We start from the raw sequence: 21,211 nt of genomic DNA, 5'->3' as shown, positions 1-21,211 counted from the left end.
CTTAAATTTTCCAAATTGAGCTGTTTATCAAAAGCTTAGCTTCTGGCAATAATCTTCAAGGAAAACTACATGAATATACAGATTCTCTCCATCCTACCACCACACCTAGATTAAGCCAGAAATATCAGAGAAAAGTCTCTAGAAGAAAAGTTTTTATCATATGCTACAGTGAAGGAGGCCTTTAAATTACAGCCCTATGTACCTTGTTTTGTATTTACCACAGGAAAGATGACGTTTAACTGTATGGTTTCTCCTTTTCAGGATGCTATGGGCAAAATCATTTCAGTATCATTTCTTTTAGTATCAGAAATACCTATGTTTCTCATTAGAAACTATTTTGTTTACAATATCACAGACTGTTAATAACTTAATGGATATTTTATTCTTTGTACTAGCTACTTGGAAGCTGTGAAACATAGTTTATAAGATATTACAATATATTTGGCTACTAACTGAAATCCTTATATATTTGGTATCTTTTGCCTCCCCCGATCTTCTCTCCTCCATTTTTCACCATGCTTTGTGTACTGACAGACTAACCTGCATCAACAGGCTCCCCTCTCTGCTTCCCAGTTGGGTTCAGCCCAGCTGGCAATTGGAAGGGTAAAACAAGAGGAGAGTTAGGATATTTATTTCCCAGACTCTTTCCCAGCAAAAGTGCCTTAGCTGGCTGCATACCTCCCAACTGCTCTCTTTATACAGCTTACTTTCTTCCAAGAAAGTATCTACTTCTTCCCCTCCCCTGCTTTCAGCAGACCCAGTACATCACTCACTACTTGTGATTTCTAGCTGCTCACATAGTATATCCAACACTCTACTCTTTGAAAATAGTCCCTTTAAAGGCTACATTCTCCTCAAACTACTTAATTTGAGCATACTATCTCTTTCCTCCCAAGACCTTTACTATATATTCTGGCTTCACATCTTCTATTTCCTACCATTAAAAAAACAAAAACAAAAGCAAAAACAGACAAAAAAAACCCTTATTTTCCTTCCTTCACCAATTTCCTTACTAATTATTCATAAATAAACCCAATTTTTCCATTACAATTAGAATTTTGTATAGGACTTAAAATTAAGACCAAGAAGCCCTTTCTAGATTTCTAGATTTTAAAAAGACAGACAGTAAACAAATAAATATAATAAAGTGATAGAGGGTCTAGTTGGAGAATAAAGAACAGTTCTACCAAAAGGAAGAAATTCTAGAGGTCAGGAAAGATTTTACTGAGTAATACTTGGTCTAAATCTTCAAGAGAAAAAAAAGTCCACTGACTGGCTAAGTATGGGTTGGGTGGTGGGAAAAGGTACTACTACCGGTAAAAGTATGGAGGTGAGGGAATGATGAAGGTGATAATTAAAAACTAACATTTCCAAGCAAGGGACTCTTCAATATGCTTTATCTTTATTAACCTATTTATTGTCTCCCAACCCAATGAGGTACTAATAGTATCACTACTATCCTCCTTTTTAAAACAGATTAAAAAAATAATAAACTGAGGTGCTGTTTCTTGTCAAAATCATACAATTAGTAAGTGACAGAGCCTGGGACCCAGGCAGTCTGACTCCAAGAGTTCATTTTTTAAAAATCACTAACTTATACTGCTTCTCAAGGAAATAGTACAAATAATTCAATATGGTTAAGGCATATGATGCAATGATGGTTAGCCAAGAAAAAGAAAGACTAAAAAAGGCATGGGAAAGTGCCAGATCAGAAAGCACCTTAGAATAGAGAATTTTGTTGGATAAAACAGTTGCTGGATTTTAGATCATGGAATCTCTTAAGAATCTCAGCATTCTTTCCCCAGAAAAATCTGGCAGTTCAGGTAGTTCACAGAGTCTTTACTGGCCCATGGAGTCCAGGATAAGAAACACTGGTATGGGGCCATGTTAATTCACTGACAATGTACAAGGAGAAAGGAATAAGGACAGGATGAAAGAGATCAGAATAGCACTTGTGAAATATCACTTTGGCAACAGTGAACAGGACGGGTTAGAGGAGGACCACCAAAAGACTATTGTAATAGTTCAAGTGAGAGATGATGAAGGCTCGAACTAGAGAAGTGACAACAGTATTAGAAGAAAAGCATAGATGAGAAATACTGCTATCAGAAATCAAACTGGATCTGAGAAGTAAGAGAGAAGGCAGCAAGACTCCTGAGAAGAAACTCCAGTCCTTTAACAAGCAGTGATTGCACAAATCATACATACACTAGGAACTTTGCTAAGAACCAGAGGTACAATGTTAAACAAGACAAACACCACCTAACACTTAAGAATAATCTACGAGGCCAATAACAAATTGCTGAGTAATTTCAGTACAGTAGAAGCACAATAATAAAGCACAGGGATGAAGAAATCTGAGGAGATTTTTTTTTTTAATTACAAAATAGGAGTGACCCATTTCATCCAATGACACTAAGCCAAGTAAAATGAGAATCTAAAAGAATTTTGCAGACTAGGCAATCAGAAAATTACTCAAGACTAGAACAGTTTCAAATGAGGAATAGAGTATGAACCTATAGTATGAGTGCTTAAAAGTGGTTCATTACTGAAAATTAGCAGCACATGAAATGCCACTGAAACAAAATCTTAAAAGACTCTGCTTAACATACTCTCTCCTGAAAGCCTTTCTATAATACTGCCAATACTGCCTTTCCTTACACAACTATGTGTGTGCTTGCTATTGTTTAAAATCTAAGCACTTTATCATCTAGGATACCTGCATAGGTGGTAATATTACAAAGAAAAGCAAGGGAATGGATAACCTAAAAGAGAAGAGTGGTTACCTCTGGGAGTATGTGGTTCAAAAGGACATGGGCTCACAAGGAGATTCTAATACCCTGAAGAATGTCCTATTTCTCAATCTGGTTTATAGTGGGTAACTGGATATTCATTTTATCACTACTTAAAAAAATCATACATGTGTATTTTGGTCATTACTCTGTGTAAAGTATACATTCCATAAAAATGTTTAATATACAAACATCAGAGACAATAAGATATATCAAACCAAAATCTAGCTTAAAAAAAGGGGGAACTAAAATAGAACTAAGAATTCAATATACTAAGTCTCATTTTTATATGACATTTTTTTCATGAGAATTAAAATTTCAAACAACTCTTTCTCAGATAGCAAATAAAGATTTTAGTTGAAAGGAATTTTCTTTAGTTTTCAAGTTAATTTCAGTTGCAAAAGAAAACAGCCTTCAATTCTCACGTTTGTTTTTTATTCAAAATGTAGATTGTTTTTTTTTTAGAATTATTTTCAAATAACATAAGCTTAAGTATATCATGAAGAAGAAAAAAAGAAAAGTATATCATGAAGATACTCTCCCAGATGCAATCTTACAGGAGTTAAACAAACTTGAAGACAAATCTTACAGATCTGTTACTTGGCAATTTACTTTAAACACACACACATACTCAAAATAAAAAACACCTTATTATATAATTCCCCAAACAATTCCATTTCAACTATAAAAATTCTCTTTTTAAGAATAAATATTGCTTACCTGTTCCCTACTGAATCTTGAGAGATCTGAAAGTTTGGAATGATAGAGGAAACACCATATTCATCTTGATACTTCTTACAAGATTTGTAATGATGTCTCATGCGATAGAATTTAATCTGTAAATTATTGATCAAAATATAATGTGATTTTTAATTTCAAATAGAATTCATAAGATTTGAGATATTGTCAACAGGAGAAAAACAAGATAAACGTAACTAAATATTCCATTTAAACAAGAGTTTTTTCATGTAAATGATTTAATTCTTAAGTGGAAGCTGAAAATAAGTATTAAGTATTTGTCCTTTAGATACAGATATAAACTCACTGCAAAAAATATTAACAAATAAATTTACATTTGAAACTATACTACCGATAATAGACTTTAAATAAGCAGTAATAGATTGCCTTATGTTATTGGGCATTTCTTTATTCTTTATTGCGTCCAGGTAGAGTTAGAAAGTGCTTTAAAAAAAATTAGGTTCCCAGGTTAACATCTGGAACATTTTTCAGTTTCTCACTGAGGAGCAGGGCCTGAATCTCTCAAGTGTATTTTCCAGTTTCACTTCATTGCCCTGTCAGTTAACACTTCCTTCAAAGAGATGGAAAAGCAGATCTGACTTGTGTGAATGCATGAAATAGCAACTGGTTTTGCTCACTGACTTTATTAGCTGTTTGAAAAAGTGGCTGTAATAAATCCATAAACATATGGATATACTCAAAGCCTAATCACCCCTCACTATTTCACTCCCTCTTCAACTGATAGAATAAAATCCAGACTAGAGAGTTAATGCCAGTTATTTGCCAACACCTGGTTTTCTTACCCGTTCCTTAAAAATTAGCCTTCTGCAAAATATTTTGTGATTTCTTAAACACATGAATACAAGGTAAAGCAGGCAGCTAAAGAGTTCCTTGACTACATAAATCCATTTGGCCCATTTCTATATACAAAATTACAATAATGATGCTGCTACCATCACAATTTGTACCAGAATAAGGTTTAAATGAGTTAAATGCCAGTTTGCTCAATTAATAGGTAATCTGTGAACAATTACTTTGAGAAAAATGCCCTGTTAAAAATTATGACAAATTCACAAGTTATATCTTTCAGTCTCTGTTCTCAACAAGTTTATAATCTATTAAGATCTACCATCAGTTTGTTTGGCCTTTCTACCCAATTTAAGTTAATTTCTTTCTCATCAAACCAGCACCTACCAAGAAAATTCCAACAGGAATTTGACTTTCGAAGCAGAACAGAACCTTCATTTTCAAAGAAGAGCTATGTCAAATTTACTCTACCTGTTTTGCACAGCATCTGCAGCTACCAGAAAACTTCCTCATGATATTTTCAAGGTCTAAGGCCCGTTCAGGACATGCTCTCTCTCTTCTAGTCACATTTCCACGACAGAGAGGACAATGTATTCCGCTTTCTCTCATTGCAGTCAGGAAACATTTTCTACAGAAACTAAACCAAACATTATGACATGTCAACTACAGAAAAAAAAGACTCTTTTCATTTCTATGATTAAACACAATCATGTGGTTATGGATATGTATTCATGTTAAATGAGTTAGGCTATTCAAATGTACTCATAGAATTTTAAAAATTGTACACATATTTCTCAGAGTCTAAGACTAATAATTAAACTAAATGGGAATATAAAAGATATTGCACTCAATTATGCTTTAAACTTTTTAACATAATATATGAAAAATAAGTATTAACACTACATAACATTATCAGAGGAAGGATGGTACAAAGCAATGACTGATTGGCTTCTCCTGTATCATTTAGTAACTGTTACCTTATGCAACACATTCAGTGATACTAGATCTCCATTCCCTCCCCTTATAAAATGAAAGAATAGACCACATCAGCTTTTGTCTCAAACTGATAAACTTCAAGATATTCCACAAGATATTAATAGGTCTACCACCAAATGGTGCATAAATTGATTTGGGAAATTCTAGGATAACATTCAAGTTTCTCTGCTAGGAAAAATGTTAAGTATTACTCAAACTTATATTGCCAGGAAATATGAAAATTTCCCACAACAATGTGCAATGGAACACAATTTGAGAAATATTTAAAGACCCTTCCAGCTCTAAACATCTCTAAATGTTCTAATTAGAACCAAACTCACTAAAAATCTTTATTTCTTCTCTCCTAACACAAATAACAAACTTGATCATTTAGCTTTAAAAATAAATAAATAAATAAATAGGGGATCCCTGGGTGGCTCAGCGGTCTGGTGCCTTTGGCCCAGGGCGCGATCCTGGAGTACTGGGATGGAGTCCCACGTCGGGCTCCCAGCGTGGAGTCTCCTTCTCCCTCTGCCTGTGTCTCTGTCTCTCTCTCTCTTTGCTCTCTCTCTATATCTATCATGAATAAATAAATAAAATCTTTAAAAAAAAATAGATAAATGACAGCCATCTGCATCTGGAGTCCAGAAGTACATATAAATTTAATCCAATCACCTATACATGCAAATATTCAATCTTTCTCCTCTAATAAAAGTTGAGAACAAACAGGTAATAAGTGATCATAGAAAATGAGTTTCCTAACTATGTAGCATTGAACAAGTCACTTTTTCCTCTGCAGTTTCCTCACCCATAAAATACTTACAGTTGAAACAACTGTTCAGAGGATTAGAAGAGGTAATACAGTAAAATGCTTATCACAGTATTTTTGACAGTTATAAAGTCCTCATAGTAACTAATATCACTAACATAGAATTTGATATGAGTACTAAGGCCACAAATTAAAATATTAAAAATATTTATCATAAGAAAAAAATTCATCATAACCTAGAGTCAAAAAAATGCAAAGTAAACATGACTGAGATACCATCTTTCAGCTGTCAAACTAAAAACTGGCTTTAAAAATAATAACCAGTGTTAGAAGAGATATAAAAGAAAGGAGTAATCTATATTTCTGGGTAACAATTTGTCAGTACTTATCAAAGTCTTTATTAAAGAGGGCATCCTAAAAGTCTTAGTGCCATTCTGAGCTTTAATAATTTTGGAAAGTATGAAAACTAGAAAGCTACAAAATCATCATTTGTAAGTTCAACTGTTAAAAACTGAAATTTAATTGTCTATATATCTTGTAGATTTTGAATAATAAATTTTTAACTTAAATTCTTTGTTTCAGTCACTGTTTGCATTCTGTAATCAAAGAGGGGAAAAAAAGAAGGGAGGATGAGTCAGAAAAAAAAAGGAAGACTAACCGGAGCAATGGTCTAGACCATGGAAAGGTCTACATTAAGGCAGGGATAGGAGAAACAGAGGATCTCTACTTCAGAGACACATTTCTCAGTTTCTGATTGTGTATATAGGGAGCTTCCTATGTTAACAAATAAAATCAACAGAATTGTTTGACAATTACTTGTGGGAGGATGAGAAAGATAAGCATTTCTAACCTAGAAGAGTAAGTAAAAGGCAATTGTATTAACCAAATTAAGAAATAGTGGAAGAGCTGGTTTGACAGAGGAAAGATAGATGCAAGTTCAAAGTACCTACAAAAACCTCAATGCATGATATTCAGTTAACAACTAGAAATACGGATCTTGGAGTTATGGAGAAAAATATGAAGGGCTGATAAAGTGCAAAGAGCACTAAAAAATCTAGAGAAATATAAACATTTATAGGAGAGTTCAGAGAGAAGACTCAGAGAAAAAGAAGACTAAGTAATATTAGAGAAGCCAAGTTTAATAAGCTGTCAAAGAGAAATAATAAAAAGATGAAAGTAAAACTGTCACCAGATAATTAAGTTAAACTTTCCTCTTTAAATAAGGACTTGAAAACTGTCCACAAAGTTCATACCAGCGAAATTCATTACAAAGAGATAATCATGCATAAAAATGATGATGCTTGAGTGAAAGAAATGAAGTAGAACAGTAACTATTAGAAGGTAAATTAGTCAATATGCTGGCTAATTTAACAATTACTTATAAATAAAACATAAACATAGACTATTAAAAGATCTTGAAAAACCAAGATAAACAAATGCTGTAGTTAAAGGAAGCGGCTAAAATAAAGCAAAATTTCAAAACTCACTCACTGATTAAATAACTAAAATAGTAAAAATGTGGTAACACCACATACCAACCAGAATGACTAAAATGAAAAAGGTAGAAAATACAAAGTGTTGAGGGGGATGTGAGCCAACTTAAACTCCCATTTGATCTAGGAGAATGCAAACTAATACAATCATTTGGAAAATTAATACAATCATTTAGAAAACTGACAGTATCCACTATAACCCAGTAATTCCATCCCAAAGTTTATACACAACAGAACAGTATATACAATTAGAAGAAATTTCTAGAAAGTTCACAGCCACACTACCAGTAATAGCCAACTGAAAATTATATAAATGTTCATTACAGAAAAATGAATAAATTGTAGCATATTCATAAAATGAAAACTATAAGATATTGTAATGAGAATATGGATATTATGTTGAGCTGAAGAAAGCCAGATGTAAAAGAGTACGACTATATGATTCTTTTATAAAGTACAAAACATGCTTAAATGTTGAATGAATTTTTACTAAAAAAGTAAAATAAATACATTAATTTCTATTTACCACTAGCCAAAATATTGGCAATGGTTTTGAAAACAAGATTTAAAGGCATAAGATACAGAAAAGCAAGAAATAAAAATCACTTTAGAAGACAAAACTGTTTTTGTTAGAAAATCTTCAATTAACCCCCAATATTACAATACGTAGCAACTGTACAATACAAACTCTCCAATAGTAATTGCATTATTAAAGATCATTAACAGAATCAAAAACAATGAAAAATATTCACATAAAAAACTAAAAAAAAAAGGTAATCAGGTTTAAAATTAATTTAGGGTTTTATTCAAAATGTAGACATAAATGAAGAAACAAAGATTTCTAATGGAAATACACATAATAAAGTAATAAAGACAAAACAGGGCTTTATTAATAGATATTGAAACATCTTAAAGAATGGCAAAAATATATCTTAAAAAGCAAAAATGATAGGGGGGCCTGCTGATCAGTCAGTAGAGCACGTGACTTTAGATCTCAGGTTGTGAGTTCAAATCCTATGTGTGGCAAAGAATTTACTTAAATTTTTAAATCATTTTAAAGGCAAAAATGACTAACAAAGATGCAAAAAGTGACTTAATGGAGGAGAGTTAGACTTCAATAAATGATGCTAGAGCAGTTAGATGTCCATAGGCACAAAAATGTACCTCAATCTAAGTCTACCAACTTTACAAAAATTAACTTGAAACAGGTCACAGACTGTAGTAAACTGGGAAATTGCCATACAAAGATATATTCACTTTCTAATGCCCAGAACAAGTGAATATTACGTTATATTGCAATAGCCTAGACTAAAGCTAAGGATTTGGGGGTGGAGAAACTAGCTAGGATTATCTAGAAGTGCCATCACAAGTGTCTTTGTAAGACAGGCAAAAGGAGATATGACACAGACACACAGGAGAAAGCCATGTTCAGATGAAGGCAGAGATTGGGAATGGTGTGCCCCCAGGACTTCAGGCCTCTGCCAACACCTTGATTTGGGCCCAATAAATTAGTTTCAGATTTCTACCCTCCAGAACTATGAGAAAATAAATTTGTTATTATAATCCATCAAGATAATTTGTTACAATAGCCCTCAGAACCAATACAGAGTTAAATGTAAAACATTAAACTACAAAAAGAAAATATTCACAATACAGAGCTACACAGTTAGATTTAGTGTTAAAAGCACATTCCAAATAGAAAAAATTAAAATGGATTTCATAAAAATTAAAAAACATCTGCTATTAAAAAGATAAAAAGACAAACTACAGACTGGAAGGAAACATTTGTAAATCACATATCTAACAAAGGTCCAGTATCCAGAATACATAAAGAAGTCTTGGGGATCCCTGGGTGGCTCAGCGGTTTAGCGCCTGCCTTCAGCCCAGGGTGTGATCCTGGAGACCCAAAATCGAGTCCCACGTCAGGCTCCCTGCATGGAGCCTGCTTCTCCCTCTGCCTGTGTCTCTGCCTCTCTCTCTCTCTCTCTCTCTCTCATTAATAAATAAAATCTAGTTTAAAAAACTAGGATATCTACACCAATGGAATAACGTTAAGAGAATATTTCCATCACCACAAAGATCCTTCATAAAGCCCTTTTATAGCCATGCCCGCTTTTCTCTCCATTTGCCCCTCTTTAACCTTTGGAAAGCACTAACATTCTTGAGTTCTCTATTTCTATAATTTTGTCACTTCAAGATTCTTATATATTGAACTCTGTAAATAGAGTAAAAACAATTTAATTGTACACTTCAAATGGGTGAAGTATATGGTATGTGAATTATATCTCAATAGAGTCATCATCAAAAAAAGAATGTTAGGTGCTGTACAATGCCATGTAAGTAGAACCAAACACTATGTAACCTTTGGGGATTTCTCTTTCCACTCAGCATAATTCTCTGGAGATTCAGGTTGCTATATGTATCAGTTGTTCCTTTATTGCTGAGTACAATCCATGCATGGTAGGATGTCACCTTCTGATTAACCATTTACCCACCAAAGGACATCTAGAATAGCCAGTATCTCTCCCATGCAGAGAGCCCAAGGTGGGACTCGATCCCAGGTCTCCAGATCAGGCCCTGGGCTGAAGGCAGCCCTAGACCGCTAAGCCACCGGGGCTGCCCAGATATCCTAGTTTTATTTAGAAGATGTTACCATTGGGAGAAACTGGGTCACAGTACATAGGATTTCTGTATTATTTCTTACAACTAAATGTGAATCTACAATGATCTCAAATAAATTTAACTTAAAAGCTATATAAAAAAAAAGCAAAAATAATAAATCTAGTTTACCAGACTTCTAAAAATTATGTCCACATACTATAATACATACTAACTTGATAAAAATCTATATAAATTTACTACACAACAGACACTAGGTTTACAATAGACAACAGAAATGACAAAATCCCTATCCTGATGGGACTTACCGCATTATATGCATGTAGGTACTTGTGGCAGGTTTTTGTGTATACACTATATCCCCAAAAAACATTTAATAAGTAATATTAAAAACAGGAAGATTATTGAAAGGGAAGGATCTCCAAAGAATCAAATTATTCTAAGAATTCAAATACACTAAAGACAAGTACCATATGACTTCAGTCACATGAGGAACTTAAGAAACAAATGAGCATAGGGAAAAAGGTGGGGGCAAACCAAGAAACAGACTCTTAACTATAGAGAACTGACAATTAATAGAGGGGAAGTTGGTGGGGGGATGGGTTAAATAGGTGATGGGAATTAAGGAGTGCACTGGTTGTGGTGAGTGCCGGATACTGTATGGAAGTGTTGAATCACTTACTGTACACCCGAAACTAATATTATACTGTTTGTTACCTAATTTAAATAATTTAAATAAAAACTTAAAAAATACATAAATAAAATTTTAAAAAAGAATTCAAATATACTAAAAAGGTTTTTAAAACAATGGAAAAAGAATGCCCTCGAAGAAATAGTGAGATCAAATGAATAAGAATGGCAAATTAAGATTCAAAGGCACACATTATATATTTCAGTAGATTTCCAATGTGTCCAAAAACTTGAAAAAGTTTTCAAGAGACTCAACAAATAAAATTGAGTATCATCATAACTTTAGATAAAGAGAATCAAATATCTCAAATCTGACTGTGGAAGATGTAATAATACACAAAAGGAAAGCATTAAATAGAAAAAAATGTAAGCTTAAGTAATAAATTATAGTAATCATTAAAATATAGCCATAGAAATGATCACAATATACCTATAGCACTCTGTGAGCAGTAAAAATATAAAAATTTAATATGGAAAAACACACACAACCTAACTAAAAAAACATTTTAAAGTGACTTCTAGGGCACCTGAGTGGCTCAGTCGGTTAAGCATCTGCCTTCAGCTCAGGTCATGATCCCAGAGTCCTGGGTTGAGCCCTGCATGGGGCTCCCTGCTCGGTGGGGAGCCTGCTTCTCTCTCTCCTTCTGCCTGTTGCTCCCCCTGCTTGTGCTCTATCAAATAAATAAAAGAAAGAAAGAAAGAAAGAAAGAAAGAGAGAGAGAGAGAGAGAGAGAGAGAGAGAGAGAAGGAAAGGAAAGGAAAGGAAAGGAAAGGAAAGGAAAGGAAAGGAAAGGAAAGGAAAGGAAAGGAAAGGAAAGGAAGATCATTTTCTAGAAGGCATTTTGAACTTTATTTTTTCTTAAGATTTTATTTCTTTATTTGGGGGAGAGAGAAAGCATGTGCACAAGTGGGAAGAAGGAGCAGAGGGAGAGGGAGAAGCAGACTCCCTGCTGAGCAGGGAGCCTGAAAACCTGGGGCCTGGGGCTCAATCCCAGGACCCTGAAATCACAACCTGAGCCAAAGCAGATACTTAACCAACTGAGCCATCCTAGAGCCCCCATTTTGAACTTTATTAAACTAGGAAAAAAATGCTAAAAAAAAACAAAAACAAAAACAAAAACAAAACCATGGTTGGCAAAGATGTTGGAATACAGATATACTTTTATAGTACTATTTTGTAAGCTACCCAAATTTTGTGTCAAGGATCAGAACATTTATACAAATAGTAGTAACTATTTGTTGAGTATTTAAAATGTGGTAGGCAAAGTTCCGGACATCTCATATTCATTATCTTGAATCCTTTAAAAATAATACTGTAAATATTTTAAATGGTCCTTTATTTTAGTCAAGGAAATGAAGACTTAAAAAATGAAAAGTTAAGAAACCTGTAAGAGGCTGAAGGCTAAAAGATGCTTCTTCATTAAAATACAAGGCCCTGCATGTTCCCTCTACCTCAGGGTCTTTGCCTAGAATGTTCCCTCTCCCCAGAATATTCTATACACAAACAGCCCTCCACAGATTAACATCTACACACCATTTAGATCTCTGAAAGGATCTTTGATTACCTACCCACCTACCCATCAACCACCCTAGATCTGGTTTCCTTCTTATGCTCTCTATCTCAGAACCTGTGAGTTAGTAACTACAAGTTTATCTGAGTGTTTATTTGAATTAAAATATCTTACCAATGCCAGCTTCAAGGGCAGGTATCACATTTACCTGCTCACTACCCTATGCCCGGCACTGTAACACAGAGCTGAGCACTTAGGAGGCATTCATTCATATTTGTTAAAGCAATGAATGTTAATTTACCTTAATCTCCAAACTGTTAAATTGTTTAACTCAAAGAAAGAATCTAGTTTTCATGTTAAAACCATAAGCATCTTCCATGTGTAAACACTCCCCTAGAGCTGCAATTGTCCTTGTGTGACAGAGCTGACAAATTCCCTTGTATTCACCCTTTGACCCAGCAATTTCACTTGAGAATTTACCTTACAGGAAAAACTCTCACACGTGAAATGGCATTCATACAAGTTTAATCATTGCAGCATTACTTGTAACTGCAAAAGACTAGACATAACCTAAATGTTCATCAATATGAAACTGTATAAATAAATCATCAAACAATGGATGATGATTTGTTTGATGATACATCAAACAATGGAATATTAGAACACTAAATATGTTCCATGAAGTCAGGGATTTTTATCTGGTTTGTTGAATATTCTAGCCCTAGTATCTACAATACTACTAGCACATAATGGCTACTCAGTGTTGGTTGAATAAATGGAGAAAACTACAACCAAAACATGTATATATGTACTGATACAGAATGATCTCCAAAGTAACATGAAAATAGTATGGTACAAAATAATGTATATAGAATGCTGTTCCTTTTGTGAAAAACAAAAAAAAATAATATTTATAACCTTTTTTATATACACATCTCTGGAAAGATATGTAAGGTTAACAGTGATCGTGGGAAACAGACATATTACCTTTTGTAACTTTAAAATTGTAAATTACAATATTCTCCATTCACAACAATTCCTTTGGTATTAAATATCTGGACCAAGAAACTTGAAATAGATTCCTTTCCATTTTGATAATAATCTAGCTTTTTGTGTTAGATGCTACAGTTATCAAACTAACAATAATTTAATACTTGTATAGCTTTTGAAAACTGTGAAACAAATAATATTATTATTATTCACAAACATTACTTAATTTGGTCCTTACAACCACCCTGTGAAGAATGTGTTTCTACCCATTTTATAGACAAGAAACAGGGTGAAAAGAAGTTAAATGACTTGAGAAAGTTATATACCCAATAAGCTATGGCCGCCAACACAAACCCATTCAGTCCTTTATTCAATACTGAATGTGTATAGTAGACTCCAGTAGGTAAAAGGAGACTTAGGTTGCTGCCTTTATAGAGCTTATAGTGAGAAGGATATTAGTCAAATCATCTGAATCCAAAAACATTAAGATTATAAACTGTGAAAAGTGCAAAGAAAATTATTAAGGTCTTTTATCTCCAATTCTACTGTTCCTTCCTCTATACCACCAAACACCAAGTTTCCTCAGATATAAAACTGGCTTATTCCTCATCTCCCTTTGGCTGAACTATTTGAATTTGCTAAACAGAACCTATTTCAAAACAAAGTAGGGGGGTAAGGAAAATATGCAGATCAAAATTACTAAAACTGTTTTGATGTATCAAAGGAGCTTACATCTTTAAGGACAGTTCATTACCCAAAAGCACTTTAAAAGGTTATTTTTAAGTTTCCCACAATTTTAAACTAGCACATGCCAGATGCATTTCTGTTCTTACCCATTCTCCTACCAAAAGTCTGATCAATAGACACTGGGAGAGGAAAACTGTCCCACTCATCATGCTCCTGATTTTAGTATTAATTAATTAAAAATCTAGCATTTTTTTAATAGTTAAAATTATAAAGATAAATGTCCAAAACAAACTACCAAAAGAAAAAGGTCACAGGCGCATAGGTGGCTCAGTCAGTTAAGTGTTCAATTCTTGATTTCCACTCAGGTCATGATATCAAGATTGTGAGACTGCACCCAGTGAACTTGCACTAAGCAGGGAGCCTGCTTAGGGTTCTTTCTCTCCCTCTGTGCACCTACCCCCCACCCCGACTCTCTCATGCACATGCTCTCTCTCTAAAGAAGAAAAGAAAGAAAAGAAGAGAAGAGAAGAGAAGAGAAGAGAAGAGAAGAGAAGAGAAGAGAAGAGAAGAGAAAAGAGGGATCCCTGGGTGGCGCAGCAGTTTGGCGCCTGCCTTTGGCCCAGGGCGCGATCCTGGAGACCCACATCGGGCTCCCGGTGCATGGAGCCTGCTTCTCCCTCTGCCTGTGTCTCTGCCTCTCTCTCTCTCTCTCTGTGAGACTATCATAAATAAATAAATAAATAAATAAATAAATAAATAAATAAATAAATAAAAAGAGAAGAGAAGAGAAGAGAAGAGAAGAGAAGAGAAGAGAAGAGAAGAGAAAAGAAAAGAAAAGAAAAGAAAAGAAAAAGGTTATAAAACAGCACATGTAATATCACTCCACCTAACTGATCAAATATTAATAGATAGATGACAGAAAGGTAAAGATATATAAATCAGTTAAACCCATCAGTCAGCCAGCCAGTCTTTGGAAAGAATACTTCATACTGCTTACAACTACAATCAGGTACTATGTTGAGTTTCATTTCATTCCTTACATCTTTTTGCACTCTACATTATATCACTTTTATAAATAGAAAAATAAAACTATTTTAATTTTGGAAAGAAAAAAGTTGCAATTGTCAAGTAAGTTTGCAGTATTTCTGAGAATGGGTTTTTTAGTTTCTTATACTTCTGAAGCATAGTTGACATAAAATGTTATATTAGTTTCAGGTGTACAACATAGTGATTGGATATATTATTCAATGCCTACCACAATAAGTATAGTCACCATCTGTCCCCACACAATATTATTACAGTACTACTGACTCTATTCCCTTTGCTGTACTTTTCATTCCCATGTCTCATTTTATAACTGAAAGTTTGTACCTCTTAATCTCCCCTTCACTTATACATGTCATCCCCCAATGGCAACCATGAGTTTGTTCTCTTATTTATGGGTCTATTTGTTCATTTGTTTTTTAGATTCTACATGTAACTGAAATCATATGGTATTTGTCTTTCTTTGCCTGACTTATTTCACTTAACATAATACCCTCCATGTTGTTCATCCCTGTTGTCACAAATGAAAGATCTCATCCTTTATTATGGCCAAGTAATATTTCATGTGTGTGTATTTTTTATGTTCATACACACATGCCTTCACATACATATATACACACATCTTTTTTTTTTTTTAGCTAACATTTATTTTTTTTTAATTTTTATTTATTATTTATGATAGTCACAGAGAGAGAAAGAGAGAGAGGCAGAGACATAGGCAGAGGGAGAAGCAGGCTCCATGCACCGGGAGCCCGATGTGGGATTCGATCCCGGGTCTCCAGGATCGCGCCCTGGGCCAAAGGCAGGCGCCAAACCGCTGCGCCACCCAGGGATCCCATATACACACATCTTACTTTAAAATCTAGCACTCTTTATCTTCTAGTCTATAGTCAAAATCATACTCCAAAACAACAAACTTAAAAAAAAAAATCAGAGATTTTAAATAGTCTTCAGGACTTAAAACTAAGTCGACCTTCTGTTATATAAGTAAATAGCATAATTGCTTTCTAATCGTGTCATTTAATATTTGTCAAGAGAATTTGGTAGTCTTAACATCCTTAAGAAAAAAAATGGTCTAGAAAAGCATTTATTAAATCAGCAAGAACCTATTTGTCTGGCTTTAAGGATTGTAACAAGTCTATAGGAAAGTAGAAATTTTAAAAGTATATATTTAGAGCATGACTGCTCAAAGGATAAGGTACCCATAAAGTTGTTAAAATGATAAGAAATGTGAGGCGCCTGGGTGGCTCAGTTGGTTAAGCGTCTGCCATCAGCTCAGGTTGTGATCTCAGGGTCCTGGAGTAGAGACCTGTGTCAGCCTCCCTGCTCAGTGGAGAGTCGGCTTCTCCCTCCCCTTCCCCCTCCCCACTTTTGTGTGCATGTGTGCTCAAATAAATAAGTAAAATCTTTAAAAATAAATATAATAAAATAAGAAATATAAACTGAAAATTCAAGAACTAGAGAACCTAAAGCAGGTCGAGAGAGAATCATATTAGTATGTGCCTAATAAGAAATGAAAACTGATTTAGATTAGCTCATTTTTAAAGATGACTCCTTACAGAGATGCCCCAAAACAAACAAATTAGATTCCATCTTTAAGTGGTACTCAAGTGGCTTAGCTGGTTAAGCATCCGCCTTTGGCTCAAGTCATGATCCCAGGGTCTTGGGCTCCCTGTTCAGCTGGGAACATGCTTCCCCGCCCCTCCTCCCCTCATGCTCTCTCTCTCTCTCTCTCTCTTACTCTCTCAAGTAAATGAATTGTTTGTTTGTTTGTTTGTTTTTAAAGATTCCGTCTTTAAGAGTTTGGCAAGGTATCTTGCTACATGTAATTTTCATTGTGATGGAGTTTTCTTTTAACCATGTACAAAAGTTATTCCCCTAACCACTCAAAACAGGGAAGAGGAGGTTTGGTTCAAAGGGCCTTTGAAGATTACAACTGAAAACACCAAAAGAAATACCTTAAAACTATGCCAGTCTGTGCATTCTTCTGAAACCCTACTTTGAATACCTTGTCAACTTTAATATTCTTAATTCATACTTACTTGCTTTTTAAAATACTACATCTGACCACTGCAAGGCAGCTAGCTACCTAACACTGCTAACCACTGTTTCCTTAAAATTCTTCTCAGTTTCCCCTGTCACACTCTATCCTGGATTTCTTCCTATCCTGTCCATTCCTTCTCGGGCTGCACTTTTCTTCATTTCAGATTTAAGTATATATTCTCCAGCACTTTGTCTTATCTAGCCCCTCTGCTATCTTCCAACTTACAGACCTCCCTCAGCCGCTACACTCAAACTCACAGCTTTAGTATTCCAGATCCACATAGATACTCTTTAACTACTGGGCATCATCAAATCTTACATGCATCTCCTTAAAATGTCAGGAATCTCTTCTCTCCATTCCCACTATCATTACCTTGATTCAGGTTCTAACCATTTCTCTCTCTGACACAGCAATGAATGACCTCTTCACTAGTCTCACCACTACACCAAGAAGTTGAATCCTGTTACTAAAGTAAACTTTCTAAAATTGAAATGTGATCATGCTTCTCCTCTGCCAAAAATTATTGAGTAGGTCTCCGTGGCTTTCAGGAAAAAGTTCAAATTGGCTTACACAGAAAGTTCCTGCCAACATCTCTAAACTCTATCTCTACTATATTCATCCTTTGGCTTCGGCCTGGAAACTGTCATCCTCTTAACCCCTCCTTGCCTCTACATAAGCCGTAAATCTAATCAGGGTATTCCCCAACAAACCCTGAATAACCAATTCTGATCTAAAGTATTACTTCATCCAGGAAATCTCCCCTTTAGTCATAGGCTGATTTAGATGCTGCTCTTAATGCTCACATAAAATTTTCCTCCTAAATCACTTCCATATCAATCACATCCATGCTTAGGTCTTCTCCATTAGACTATTAACACAGTCTTAACTTTTCCCCAGGGAAAGAGCACCTTGTATTCTTTGTACCTGACATACAGAAGACATTCAACAATTACTGTTTGAAAAAATAAATAAGAATTATATAGAAATTTATATTATGATGAAGTTATTCTAATGATAATGAACTTGTTCCTTTCATTTGAATAGTCAGTGGGCAAATCCTTTGCAGTCATTGAAATGGAGATGAAATTTTTTTTTATTTTCTAACATATTCATAGTGACCCAAAGCCCTTACCACCTCATTTCCTACTACCTATGAGTCAAAAACTGATTCTGTAGCTAAATGGAAGTATTTTTAAAGGCACAGGTTTGTCCTTTGTGAAAAAGGAGGAGCAAATGACATGGTAAACGAGATTAACAATTCTATTTCCCCACAAACTCTTTCCAGTCAGTCAAGACCCTGTTCCACCATTACCATCCTTTCCAAATAAAACTTTTCCCTCCCTCTGCCTTCTTTTAATTCATTGAACCTCAGAGCAACTGTGTGTTTGTGGAGGTGGAAAGAAAAATGGGTTGAGGAGGACAGTGATAAAGCAGTTAAGTGTCCATTCTTCCTATCAACAATATCTACTCTACATTTCATTTCCACATCTAGTCTTGTCATATCCAAGTCCAATGAGATGATTAGAAAAAGGTCCTCAAAAATCATCTCCACTCTGTTTTCCATACCGTTGATGTCAGGCCAAATTAGTCTGATTTAAAATGTCCCACATGGGAAATGAACTAGAGCAAACTGCATGGAACTTTGAGGAGAGCTGAAGATTACAATGAGTTCTATGAGGTCAATGACCCAAAGGGTAACTGAAACGATTCTGTCCAGAAACACCTACTTCCTCTCAATCTGACTTCCTACCTTCCCCTTTGTCCACTCACTGCCAGCACAAGCACAGGAAAGGCATCAAGTTATAATAACGAATAGGGACAAGTTAAAGGCCAAAAAGTTATACATTGTGCTGTGAACATCTCAAAATATTTCCCTTAGCAATCTGCATTTCTTGAACCAAATCACAAAGCAATTTTGGACTGTCATTCATCTCCCATAACAGCAAAACATAACTGGCACAACTCCTATAATGAAAAGTTACATACTCCTGGCTTACATGACTGCAGAATAGGAAGAAGGTGGGGATCAGAGTCAGAAAAATGGGTATCAAACAATAATAAAACATCTGATTAAGAACCCCAACATTCAATCCATTCTTTACAAAATTATAGAATACACTCAAAAAGAAAAAAAAAAAGGTGGAGAAAGAAATATAAACTTGTGCCACTCTTTTCAGCTACTTGCAAGCACACAGAACTTTCAAATTTGAGTGTATTTTTTCAAATAAAGATTTCCAGGCTTCACCTGCCAGAAATTCTTCTGTAAATCTGGAATGGAGCCTGGGTATTGGTATGTTTACTTAAAAAGTTCCCCAAGGACTCTGATCAGCAGCCAGGTTTGTCAGATGTGCTATGTATCTTTACAAGAAGGGCTCCTTCCAACCCTGACTGACACTCAAGCCGTCTGTAAAATTATCGAAGTTCTTCCTAGAAATATGCCAAATCAGAGCACTGTGCCATCTCACCCAATCCCTTTGTGTCCCACCCACCCACCCACCCACCCCTGGAGTCACTGCCTTGCCTTCGGTTCATTCCATGGAACAGCAATCTTCCTTTTCTATCTCTACCTTGGTAGCAACCAAGTAATAAGCAGAAGGGTAAAACAAAGGGAAACTATCACTTCAATACCCGGAAATCCTGTCAGTTCTCACACAGGAGAGAAGACACCCCATTCTAGATCATTCCAACATGTACCGAATTTTAAAGGAAAGGGAACATTTTCCAGGGTGGCCTGGGAAGCAGGGCTGAAAAGGTAAGTTAGAGAAGACTTCCCGAAGGATCTGGAAAGAAGGGCCCCAGGTTCTGAAAGAAAAGTTGAAAGCAGGGCAGGTCACAGACAGAGGGTGGTGGGGGGAGCGGGCCCGTGCCGGCACCTTCGGCCGGTTTTGACACTCGACACCCCAGCCTTCACTCAGGTTGCTAGGAAACAAAAAGGCTCCACGTTCCCTGCCATTCCTCCCGGGCCCGGAGGAGAGGGGGGCCTCCGGGGGCTGAAGCCACGACCGGGAGGAGCCCGGCCACAGCCCCGGGGGCGCGCAAGCAAGGGATGGATACCCGAGGGCCGGGGGGTGGGGGGGGTGAGGGCGCAGGAAGCCGGCCGCGAGCTCGGGAGGAGGGCGGGCCGCGCCCAGGGGCGCCGGGGCAAGTCGCGGTGGGCCCTGCTCCCGCCAGGCCGCGGCCGAGGGTCCGGGGCTGGACGCCCGGCCTCAGCGCCCACCCGGCTCCGCGCGGGGGAGGACGCGTCTACTCACACGTGCTGACAGGCCGCGGTCCTCACGGGCGTTTTGAGCACCTCCTGACAGACAGGGCAGTAGAAATCATCTTCGGTGTAGGACGTGGCCGCGGAGAGCTCCTCGGCCATGGCGGGGGATGGGGGATCGAGGCGATGGCGGCGGCGGCAGCAGCGGCGGCGACAGCGGCCAAGCTGGCGGTGGCGGCCCGGGGCCCGACTCCCTGCGCGAACCCGGCGGGGGGGAGGGGAATCGCGTCAGGAAGCGGCTCGCGCCAGGAAGGGGGCGGGGCGGGGGCGGGGCGGGGGCGGGGCGGGGGCGGGGCCGAACGCCGGGACGCGGGGGCCGCACGCGCCGGGCGGGGGCCGGCCCCGGGGCTGCTCCTCCCCCGGGGGCGGGGCCTGGCGGGAGGCCGGCCGGGAGCTGCGCCTTCGCTTTCGCTTCCACGCGGGCTCGCGCGCACGCGGGACGCCGCGCCCCTCCGCCCGGGAAGGAAGGCGACCCGGGCCCTGGCCGCCGCCACCGGCCGACGGCCTCCGGCGCCGGGCCGCCCCCTCGCCCCCGCCCGCGCCGCAACCCCGCCGCCGGCGGCTGCCCTCCCAGGTCGGCGGCTGCCTGCCCCGCCCCGCCCCTCCCCTCCGCGGGCCTAGCGGCTCACCTAGGAGCCCCCGAGCGCGCCGCTGAGGGAGCGGCTCTCCCGGCGCGCGGGGGTGAAGCGGCGCTGCGCCTCCTCGGGTTCAGCGGCCCGAAGGGGGCCGGGCCCGAGGCTCCTGGTGCGCCGGGATCCCACCGCCCCCTGCAGCCGCTCTCCGGGGCATTGCG

The 21,211-nt window shown here is 37.5% G+C and overlaps 1 protein-coding gene across 5 annotated transcripts in view; it reads right to left on the bottom strand.

Annotated features, from left to right (window-relative positions):
* RNF138 (ring finger protein 138) overlaps positions 1–21,211 on the bottom strand; it is a 35,041-nt gene extending 13,830 nt beyond the window's left edge. The window contains exons 1-5 of one of the 5 annotated variants that reach the window (XM_072829148.1): positions 21,048–21,211; positions 20,411–20,612; positions 4,809–4,974; positions 3,513–3,628; positions 203–265 (exon numbers count right to left, since the gene is read on the bottom strand). In XM_072829148.1, the coding sequence (XP_072685249.1) occupies positions 203–265; positions 3,513–3,628; positions 4,809–4,974; positions 20,411–20,520 (455 nt within the window). In that variant the 5' untranslated portion in view covers positions 20,521–20,612; positions 21,048–21,211. Of the gene's footprint in view, positions 1–202; positions 266–3,512; positions 3,629–4,808; positions 4,975–10,501; positions 10,522–18,725; positions 18,745–19,680; positions 20,023–20,410; positions 20,613–21,047 lie in introns of those variants that run through there. The other 4 variants (XM_072829150.1, XM_072829151.1, XM_072829153.1 and 1 more) reach the window with 4 other exon arrangements.

Source organism: Canis lupus, chromosome 6 (assembly GCF_048164855.1).
Source record: "Canis lupus baileyi chromosome 6, mCanLup2.hap1, whole genome shotgun sequence".
NCBI classification, from domain to species: domain Eukaryota; kingdom Metazoa; phylum Chordata; class Mammalia; order Carnivora; family Canidae; genus Canis; species Canis lupus.
The sequence above is the reverse complement of the archived record's forward strand: the minus strand, read 5'-3'. Positions and strand labels throughout refer to the sequence as shown.